This window comes from Dermacentor andersoni, chromosome 1 (genome assembly GCF_023375885.2).
Source record: "Dermacentor andersoni chromosome 1, qqDerAnde1_hic_scaffold, whole genome shotgun sequence".
NCBI lineage: Eukaryota > Metazoa > Arthropoda > Arachnida > Ixodida > Ixodidae > Dermacentor > Dermacentor andersoni.
Genome location: NC_092814.1, coordinates 255,050,447 through 255,061,719, shown reverse-complemented (window position 1 = coordinate 255,061,719; position 11,273 = coordinate 255,050,447). Strand labels below are relative to the sequence as shown.

Here is an 11,273-nt window from a genome sequence, read left to right as displayed (position 1 = left end):
TCTGAAATGCCACATCGAAATTACGAGCATTCATCCGTATTCCGCAACGCTCTCGACCTCCTCTATTTTTTTTTAAATTATTCCTCGTGCTGTCAGAGTGGCCCAGCTTTTTTCTGATTTTCTCCTTTTTCGCCTTCCTTCTGTCAATACCGTTTTTCTACCACCGGGCCCGAACCGCAGGTTCGTCGTGCATGTCCGGGCGCAGAACCGCGCGCGCTTCGCCCTGCATGCACGTGGCCTTCGCAGCGCGATGGGAGGAGGCGCGTCCGAGCCGCCATCTGTCGGCCGCCCGCTCGTCCCGGCCGGCAGCGCCGCCAGCCGCGGGCGAAAGCAGCAGGCGCCCTTCGGTTCGCGCATCCCCGCTGTGCCACCCGGTGTTTGCGCTCTTCCGGCGGACTACGCGAACGCTCGCCGAGCCGCGCTTCCATGGAATCCGCACGTCGGGCGTCCGGCGTCTGGGCCCGGGTTCTGCTCGCGATTACCTTCGGCCTGGTGGTCAACGCTGCCCCGACCGAGCCCGGTGAGCGCAGCAGTTCTGTCAACCCTTCTCTCCTGCTTTTTCACGTGCCAGTCGTATTTTGTTAGTGCTTCCCTACTCTATGGAAAACTTTCAGTAGACTTCTTATAGAAAAGCATAAAAAGTCTACTGAAAGCACCCTGCGCCTCGCTCGGAGTGCCAGGCTGCGGTTGACATCACTGGAAACGCGCTTGCGTCGGACATTTGTCAACAATGACTTTGACAGTCCAATCAAGCCTTAGTGCGCGACAGTGAAGTTTGTTAGCGGGATTCCTCCGGTCCATGCGGCTGGAACGTGGGAGGTTTTCTGAACGTGGGATACGTGCGTTTGCTTTCTAATTGCTGAGAAAGCTTTTGCTGCCATCTACGCTGCATCTTGCTGCCGAGCTCAACTTACCCACAACAGGCAGCTAGCGACGTTTGTCTATCAACTTGATCATCGGCTGATATAATGATTAAAGTTGCACTTTCGTCCAGCCAAGAGACTGTCAATATGTTAGCTCCACTGATGAATTGTGTGGAAGCAAACCTCCAATGTTCTTTTTCCCATGTGATATAGGGCAAGAAATTGGCGCGTATGACTCCAAGTAGGGTGCAGTAAACTTATTTCGCTGCAGCATTAGAAATCGTACAAGAATTACAAAAGGCTACTTGTTATTCCAATACAATATGAGAGCAACCTGTTCATGGATCTTTGCCTCGCTGTAGTGAGCAGCGCATTCAGCAGAACCCTTCAACACACCATGTTAACTAAATAAGCAAACAAAAATGCCGTCTTTCGCCACCCAGAAAAAAACGAAAGAAAAGGCACGATAATAATGCGGACCATGTACAATGAACCTCCTTTTGTAAGAACAGCTGAAATGTGCCCATGTGAGGATATGAAACATATGCCTCACAGCATACCGAATACTAATCGACCAACTCATGCGAATGCGCGGGAATTTTCAGTTTCGGCTGGTAATATCGGAAGCATTTTACCCTGACTTATCTAGAAACGCTAAACATTTGCCTGACAAACACCCGAAAACGGAAAGCTTGTTCATGAGAAAGCTGATATCCGGGGAAATTCCAAAAACGATGTGGCAGATTTGTCCTTTGTGTTACTCGAAAAATAAAGTAAAAACAGGAAACCTGGGGGGGGAAGGTGAGCAATCATTCGCGGAGCGCGAGACAGAGTAGATGCATGAAATGAATGAGACACACAGAGACAGAACGAAACGAGAGAAGTAGGGCGGATATGTTAACGAGATTAACTGTGCGGTTGGCTGCTCTGCAATGGGAGAAGGGGTAAGGGCAGGATAGATGTGAACAAATGAAGATAATCTGTCCGCACACACACAGTGAATGCATCTGAAAGCGACTATAGTTTTCCAATCAGACCCGATGTTTTAACAAAGAACAAACTGGCGCTTTTAGAGCAATTCGGGGCAACCTCGGCTTGGACAAAGGTCAAAGAAGTCTGTTTTCCGTGTATGGACGGTTATCTAGTATGTCGAGCGTGGTGCTGAGACATTTCTTTGTACACTGAAACAACTACAATCCCACAGAAGGTATGCAATCGTCTCTTTGCAATCACAAACTCCGCATTCTGGATTTGTGGCCATTCCAAAGAGAAAGTAGGCATTAGTAGGTTCCCTGCTTTCCTGTTTAGTCGAGGGTATACAACTCGACAATTTTTTTGCGTTAAGTTCTTGGTACGTGGCTACTCGTGAGCATGCCTATTTTCCTTGTGAATTACCCGCCGTGGTTGCTTAGTGGCTATGGTGTTGGACTGCTAAGCACGAGGTCGCGGAATCGAAGCCCTGTCACAGCGGCCGCATTTCAATGGGGGCGAAATGCGAAACGAACCGTGTACTTAGATTTAGGTGCACGTTAAAGAAACCGAGGTGGCCCAAATGTCCGGAGTCCCCCACTACGGCGTGCCTCATAATAGGATCGTGGTTTTGGCACTTAAAACCCCATAATCTATTTTTTTCTTGTGAATAATTTTGGTCAGTTTGCATCTTACGCTTCGCCTGGCCATAGCGAGCAGACATAAAACGCACGTAAAATAGCAGTCTAAAGAAAATTGATTTTGGCATTTCTGCATAAATGTACATCACAAAACGGCGTAATGAAACGAGATGAACATTTTCAAAGTCGATTTAGTGTTAGAATTCACCGGAATTCGCATATTATATTCTCCAGAAACTAATATCAACACCAACAGGACCAAATTACCTCATGGTGTTTGTAGGTACATTTGAAACATCCGAACAAATGTATGTGCTGTTATAACAAATCTGTATCGAAGTTTGGACTTTAAGCTATGTCGCCCAAGACAACCTGTCCTAAACTTGTCTGGTATCTTCATTTCATATACGTCAACGTAGATAGGAAGTATGAAAATCAAAGGTCAGAATAAGAGTTTGGGCAAACGCTTCCATTCATTCTTTTTACATTTTAAAAGACAGGCAACAAGTAGGTTAAAAAGCCGCTAATTATGTATATTAAGCTTGCGATGAATGCGTGTTGCTTCTTGCTTGTTACGCCTCCCTTTTAATTGATTTACGTTATTTTTACATGCTGAGGGCACGACACTTTTGACTTCTCTATACCGTTTATCAGAAAAGCGCTGGTCGTGGAGACAGAAATTAAAAAGAAGGTCATAATGAACACCGTAACTGTCGGAGCAATGACATTGTTTAGGTACTTAAGTGTCTTAAACTAAAACATTCATCCTCAAAGCATGTTGTTAAAATAAAAATATGCAGATGCCACGCACTGTGGGAATCGATGTCGCGAAGCTTTCTGTGCTGTTTGCTTTGATTGACGATAATTAGCTATGCTGTTGACGGCGAATGTTTAATTTCTTCAACGTTTTGTCCAACACGAGAGTGGTGAGTTGATGCTAACCGTTACCTTGCGTGCACCACTGCTCTTTGTCGGCATAGTACACAAAGCACAAAGGGAGAAGTGTTTGCTTGAGGCGTTGTTGTCCGCCATATTGCATAAGCTCTGAGAGGGTTGAGCATTGTCATTGCCTCACATGGCACATCGACTCGCTGCAGAAGCAGTAAACTTGAATTGGATTATGGGACTGTACGTGGCAAAACCACAACCGGATTATGAGGCAAGCCGTAGCAGCACACTCCTGACTAATTTTGGCACCGGGGTTCTCTAACGTGTCCCTAAATCAAAGTGCATGAGCGTTTTTTATTTCATCTACGTCGAAATGCGGCTGCCTCGATCAAATCCGCGATCTCGAGCAATGCCATAGCTGCAAAACTATCGCGGCGGGCACAGAAGTGTTAATTTGACGTGCGACCGCTTCCGTAGTGTCGTCTAGACCCTGAGGTGCGCTTTAATTAATGCGGCTCTGCCTCTGCACGCCCTGCGTAAGTTGTCCGCTAGACATATTTGCATGGTTTTATATTTTCTGAACGTTTTCTGAACAGCTGCAGCGGGCGTCGTCGAGGTAGAGCATCCGCCTCGCGTGCAAGAGGACCGTGGCTCGAATGCCGGTGCCGCGCAATTTTCCACCCGAAAAAAGAAATCCGCGTGTTGATAAAACTGCATACTCAGGCCTGGAGTGCGGCCTGATCGCGGTGACCAGAACCGGTAACACACTTCCTCACCAGAGCAGGATTGGCCACAACCTCCTATATGAATACAACAATCAAACCCCGGCCCTCAGTCCCCAGCAGCTGCGAAGCAACTGACCACGGCGGCGGTCAGATCTGTGACGCAGCAGAGGGGGCTAAGAATCTCTGGATCCGGGACAGGCTGCCATTGGAATCTGAACCTGGCAACGTATAACGCTAGAACGTTATCTAGCGCGACGAGTCTAGCAGTGCTATTGGAGGAATTAGAGGGCAATAAATCGGATATAATAGGGCTCAGTGAGGTTAGGAGGACAAAAGAAGCATATAAAGTGTTAAAATCGGGCACATCCGGTGCTGCCAGGCTTTAGCGCAGAGACTAAAACTAGGAGTCGCATTCCTGATTAATAAGGAATTCTATAGCATTAACGAGAGGGTGGCAGGTCTTGTTGTGAAACCTAATAAGAGGTAAAAATTGAAGATCGTACAGGTCTACGCCCCTACATACAGTCATGATGACCAGAAAGGCGAAAGCTTCTATGAAGACATAGAATCGGTGATGGGTAAAGTCAAAACAAAGCACCCTATACTGATGGGCGACTTCAATACGAGGGTACGCAAGAAGCAGGCTGCAGACAAGTCAGTGGGGGAATATGGCATAGGTTATAGGAATAGCAGTGAATAGTTCTTAGAAGAGTTTTCAGAACGAAATAACTTGCGGATAATGAATACCTTCTTCCGCAAGCGGTATAACCGAAAGTGGACGTGGAAGAACCCGAATGGCGATACTAGAAATGAAATAGACCTCATACTCTGCGCTAAACCTCGCACCATACAAGATGTGGACGTGCTCGGCAAGGTGCGCTGCCGTCACCATAGGATGGTAAGTTCTCGAATTACCTAGACTTGGGGAGGGAACGGCAGAAGCTGGTACATAAGAAGCCGACCAATGAGTTAGCGGTAAGAGGGAAAATAGAGGAATTCCGGATCAAGCTACAGAACAGGTATTTCGCTTTAACTCAGCAAGAGGACCTTAGTGATGAAGCAATGAACGAGAACCTTATGGGCATCATTAAGGAGTGTGCAATAGAAGTCGGTAGTAGCTTCGTTAGACAGGATACCGGTAAGGTATCGCAGGAGACGAAAGATCTGATTAAGAAACGCCAATATATGAAAGCCTCTCACCCTACAGCTTCAGTAGAACTGGCAGAACTTTCGAAATTAATCAACAAGCGTAAGATAGCTGACATAAGGAAGTATAATATGGATAGAATTGAGCCTGCTCTCAGGAACAGAGGAAGCCTAAAATCAGTGAAGAAGAAAGTAGGAATAGGCAAGAATCAGATGTATGCGTTAAGAGAGAAAGCCGGCAATATCATTACTAATATCGATGAGACAGTTCAGGTCGCTGAGGAGTTCATTAGAGATTTATACAGTACCAGTGGCATCCACGACGATAATGGAAGAGATAATAGTCTAGAGAAATTGGAAATCACACAAGTAACGCCGGAAAAAGTAAAGAAAGCCTTGGGAGCTATGCAAAGGGGGAAGGCAGTTGGGGAGGATCAGGTAACAGCAGATTTGTTGAAGGATGGTGGGCAGATTGTTCTAGAAAAACTGGCCACCCTGTATACGCAATGCCTCATGACTTCGAGCGTACCGGAATCTTGGAAGAACGCCAACATAATCTTAATCCATAAGAAAGGGGACGCCAAAGACTTGAAAAATTATAGCCCGATCAGCTTACTCTCCGTTGTCTACAAAGTCTTTACTGAGGTAAACGCAAATAGAATCAGGAACACCTTAGACTTCTGTCAACCAAAGGATCAGGCAGGATTTCGTAAATGCTACTCAACAATAGACCACATTCAAACTATCAATCAGGTGATAGAGAAATGTGCGGAATATAACCAACCCTTATATATAGCTTTCATTGATTACGAGAAGGCGTTTGATTCAGTCGAAACCTCAGCAGTCATGCAGGCATTACGGAATCAAGGTGTAGACGAGCCGTACGTAAAAACACTGAAAGATATCTATAGCGGCTCCACGGCCACCGTAGTCCTCCATAAAGAAAGCAACAAAATTCCAATAAAGAAGGGCGTCAGGCAGGGGGATACGATCTCTCCAATGCTATTCACAGCGTGTTTACAGGAGGTATTCGGAGACCTGGATTGGGAAGAATTGGGGATGAGAGGTAATGGAGTGACCATTAGTACCTTAGCACCTTAGTACTGACCATACCTTAGTACCTTAGCACTACCTTAGTACCTCAGTACGGATGGTAGTACTAACCATTAGTACCTTAGTACCATTAGATCTTAGTAACTTGCGATTGGCTGATGATATTGCCTTGCTTAGTAACTCAGGGAACCAATTGCAATGCATGATCATTGTCCTGGAAAATTAATCTGCAGAAAACTAAAGTAATGTTTAACCGTCTCGGAAGAGAACAGCAGTTTACGATAGGTAGCGAGGCACTGGAAGTGGTAAGGGAATACATCTACTTAGGGCAGGTAGTGACCGCGGATCCGGATCATGAGACTGAAATAATCAGAAGAATAAGAATGGACTGGGGTGCGTTTGGCAGGCATTCTTAGATCATGAACAGCAGGTTCTCATTATCCCTCAATGGAAAAGTGTATAACAGCTGTGTCTTACCAGTACTCACGTACGGGGCAGAAACCTGGAGGCTTACGAAAAGGATTCTACTTAAATTGAGGACGACGCAACGAGCTATGGGAAGAAGAATGATTGATGTAACGTTAAGGGATAAGAAAAGAGCAGATTGGATGATAGAACAAACGCGAGTTAATGGCATCTTAGCTGAAATCAAGAAAATGAAATGGGCATTCCAAGGGAATCTAATGAGGAGGGAAGATAACCGGTGGTCATTAAGGGCTGCGGACTGGATTCCAAGAGAATGGAAGCGTAGCGGGGGGCGGCAGAAAGTTAGGTGGACGGATGAGATTAAGAAGTTTGCAGGGAGAACATGGCCACAATTAGCGCATGACCGGGGTAGCTGGAGAAGTATGGGAGAGGCCTTTGCTCTGCAGTTGGCGTAGGCAGGCTGCTGCTGCTGATGATGATATTTCAGAAACAGCAGAAACGCACCGTACCGTACCTTGACCTTAAGGTCAAGGTACGGTACGGTGCGTTTCTGCTGTTTCTGAAATATCATCATCAGCAGCAGCAGCCTGCCTACGCCAACTGCAGAGCAAAGGCCTCTCCCATAAGTTTATCCAGCGTTTCCTTGCCTTCTCACGTCACCTTTTACCTATCCCTCCCACCGTCCCCGCCTTGTATTTGTATGGGAACTGCGAGCGAAGAGTGGCAGGGCTGTTATTCACTCATCTCGCGACTGCGCAACACCATCTAGACAAGAGAAGGCCTGAGCGCTCGGCGTGTCACGTCACGGAGAAGAGGCCGGCGGCGTGCTCGGGGATGCGGGTTGAATGAAGGAATCGCGCCCTTATGGGCAACGTTAACCAGAGCGCAGGTATTGTTTTTTTTAGGCATAGTTGAGCAGATAGCCCGCAGAGAACAGAGGGTGTTTCAAGATTTTTTTATTTATGGAAAACTGTTTACGCGCTGCATTATTAAAAAGCCCGTCCCTAAAAAATTAAATGGTTCAACCTTAGGATTGAGAACGAATTTCGGGTAAATGATGACAGTGAGCATAGCTTATATTGAAAAGTCACAGTGCTTCTCTCATCTTCAGAGTAGCTTCTTTGCCTTTATTTATCGCTGGCGTCAAAGAGTTTGCCGTTCATGCGACCACGAAAATTCAAGAAAATGTTAGCACTACACCATTACACATATCCCATGACAACTTCACTGATGTGCCCTTTACATTCGGTACACATGTATTTATTCCAGCCTGTATTAGGCTCTAAACGAATAATTTCGCTTTAGAGGCATTATTACATACAGTACCGCAGTCCACATATTTACAAGACCTCAAATGAGTTTAGCAATGGAGATACGAAACATTCGTGCCACTATTTACAAAGAAACAGCTTTCTTATTCCGCAGAATTCGGACATTTCCCTTCTTTGCCTTAGCATTGGTACCCAATATTCTGTCATTGATCTTGCGGAAATATGAACACATGATTTCTTGGCCCCGATTTGTAAGTGCTCCAGGAATTGGGCACGCAGCACTTATTAGCCATATCCTTGCATGAACGTGATCCACATTCCACGGCAATGAAGGCTTGCCGGACACACAACCGCAATCGCAGCACAAGCGCAGAGACTACATGCACGGTTCACGTCCAGAAAAAAAGTGCGCTCGTAAGCATGTCGCAGCATGCCAGGACTTTTCTAACCCCGAAGCTACCCAAGGAGCGGCAGGGTTCCCGAACTAATCCAATTGTTATCGCCGTCGTCAAGAAAACTGTCAAGCTGAACCAACTCGCCTAAATCAAGATATTCGCCCACTCGGTCTTCCGCGTCTCATTTTCAACACAGGTGCGCTCACCATTTATAAAGCTTTATTAAAGGATCTATAAACGGTGGGTGCGCCGCTCGTAACTTCGTAGCACGCTGCACGGAATTTCTATGTGAGATTCTTTTGCGTGACGTGGCTCAAGGGGAGAGGGGCCTTAAGTTCTCTAGAGGGTGGTGGACTGCGTCGGTTTTACCCACTCCCTGCCCCGCTCTCCCCTCCCCTCTTCCATTCTGTCTAGCTTACCTCTGCACTTGCACGTTGGTAGAAAGGTAAGCGCTTGCCGGGGGTCACGGATAATTACAGCTGCCAATAGGCTAATGTGGCAACGACCCAGGAGCTCCAGAGGGCATTGTGCACATTCGACGCGGTGCGGTCCAAACGAGTTGCTCGTGCCTCTGTTCTTCTCTGCCACGTTCCTTCCATGTATATACACGCTCTGAACCACCCCCGACGCTGTGTGCCGGACAGCAGCAGCCGCAGCGGGAAAGTCGAAGTAAAAGGCAAAGGACGCTTCGCTTTAAAATTTATGGACAGCGCCAGCCAAAGCGAGCGATGTAAGCAGCCAGCCGTTGAGGAAGCGCGCCTAAAGTGGCGATGCACAGTTAAAAAAATATTCGCCTGCTTTCCAAGTTAATTATGCGGAACGCTTTCCATAACTGTTGCTTGTAATTGAAACAGTTATGCATCGCAAGACAACGCAGTCACGCTTTACTTACTGCTTCCCTCGTCCATGCGAACGTAATCAATAGTGGTGTGAATTATTATGTTTGCCCTCCACACAGCGTGCACGGAATGGCGGGAACGTATAATAAGGCGCCGCGTAGCCAAGTGATTAAATTTGCATTTTCATGGTTTCACATCATTAAAAACGACACCTTCGGGCTGACACCTGAATTTGCGCAGGTTTTCATTTCCTTTCTTTCCCCTTTTTCCGATAACCTAAGCGATTAGGCCCACACGTCACGCATTCTTGTGAGCATGCTTCCATAGTTTAAACAACAAAATCTTTATTGGGGTCTCATAATACACATCAGAAACGTTCGCTTCGAGAAATCAGCAAGGAAGCTAATGGCAAACTACGAAAGAATATTAATTCATAGCATTCATCGCAAGGTTCTCTTTCATTACCAATTTAAGATAAACAGCACGGCTGCTTTAAGGACAAATACATATTGCCCTATTCCGTGAATGCATGTTGGAGAAAGCTGTTTCCGGCGCGAATAACTCATCGATAGCCTTTGGGAGGACCAACTGCACCACGCAGACTGCCTATGCTCTCGATCGTATACCTTCAACACCGTAACTTGTCGCTTGAAGGATTGCAAACTTGAGAACTATAGCATTTTCAATGTTTCTTTTCCAGCACAGAGGAGCCAGAGAGGGATTTCTCGGGGTATTTTCTTCTGCCAAATAAGCGCGTTCTTAAACATCATTATTAGTACATATTTAGTACACGCGCATTTGATAGTGTCAGAATCTAATGAAGAGAAAGCACAAGCAACGACCATATGATAATCGTAGCTCACGAACATAATAGATCCCGCTGCTATTCTGAGAGAGAAACACTTGATACGTCGCAAGAAATTGAGTAATTTCACTGAACCGTTATCGATATTTCGCGCCATAATTCATGCGCTGTACGTGGTCGATTCCTTGACGTCATAATTAAATATGCAAAGCGCTCATATAATGCGCTATTTTGAAAATTTTTCTTTAAATTATTTGACGAGGTTTCTATAAAGAGTCAGACTTAATATTTTCTGATTTAACTGGCGTTCACCTCCAAACATTCCCCTGCCTTGTTCCCTTCGCAGCGGCGCTGCCTTTGGGCTTTGTTTCTCAATAATGGTTTCCACTGGGCTCTTCGGTTCATCTTAACAGTCCCACCTCGCACGTTTTAGCTTTTAGCGCGCAATACCGTGGAGTGCCCCGTCACTTTTGCCTGGTTTATCAGTTGTTGCGAGCGCACCATAGATTCTTCGGGCACTATTTGGTTCGCTGCGCACTTTGTAGGGCCCATTCACGCCGACGACTCGCACAGTTCGCGTGGCTAAGTGTGCCGCACAGCGAGCCGTCGCCCAAATGGTCGCTTTGGTCGGAATGCAAATGTTTTGGGTCAGTCGATCACTGTGCAAATGCAAACCCAGAGATGCACGACCAATCAGCGGCACTGGCGCACGACGTCGGTATACGCTGATGATTATCTTACGTGACGATAGTGGTGCGAGCACCAGCCGCGATACTTTTCCAGTGCAGCGGTGGGCAGGTCGCGCTTGCCGGTGTCAACATTTGTCACTGTGAGTTCGTTCCTTGGTCGCGCGAACTCTGTCAATCGCCGATGTGAATGCGCCCCTTAGTAGATGACTGAAGACCGGTAGCTCAGTGCCATTTGGCTCCGCCTTGCCTGGCCCTACGCCCTTTCGTGGGCCTGGCACCGGAACGTCAGCATTCCGGCTTCTACGCAACCGAAACGGCATGAATTATTTTCAAGCAGGAAAGGGGTCGCCTTCTTTTTTTTTTTAAGAAAGTTAGTGCGCTGGCTTCATGAGGCTGTGAATGAAACCAAAAAGACCTGTCGCCAGCAATAAAACGAAGATAGCAGTGGGCACAAATACGGCATTATAATTTCGCTTTCATGCACAAAGATAACAATAATGGCGCAGGGGGAGGGCTGCGTGATTATATATATATATATATATATATATATATATATATATATA

The 11,273-nt window shown here is 46.4% G+C and overlaps 1 protein-coding gene across 4 annotated transcripts in view; it reads left to right on the top strand.

Annotated features, from left to right (window-relative positions):
- The first annotated feature begins 393 nt into the window (after window positions 1-393).
- The window catches only part of LOC126548278 (nephrin-like), a 727,088-nt gene continuing 716,208 nt past the window's right edge, over window positions 394-11,273 (top strand). For all 4 annotated transcript variants that reach the window (XM_055063648.2, XM_055063647.2, XM_055063646.2 and 1 more), the window contains exon 1: window positions 394-520. In XM_055063648.2, coding sequence (XP_054919623.2) covers window positions 427-520 — 94 coding nt within the window. In that variant the 5' untranslated portion in view covers window positions 394-426. The remainder of the gene's footprint in view (window positions 521-11,273) is intronic.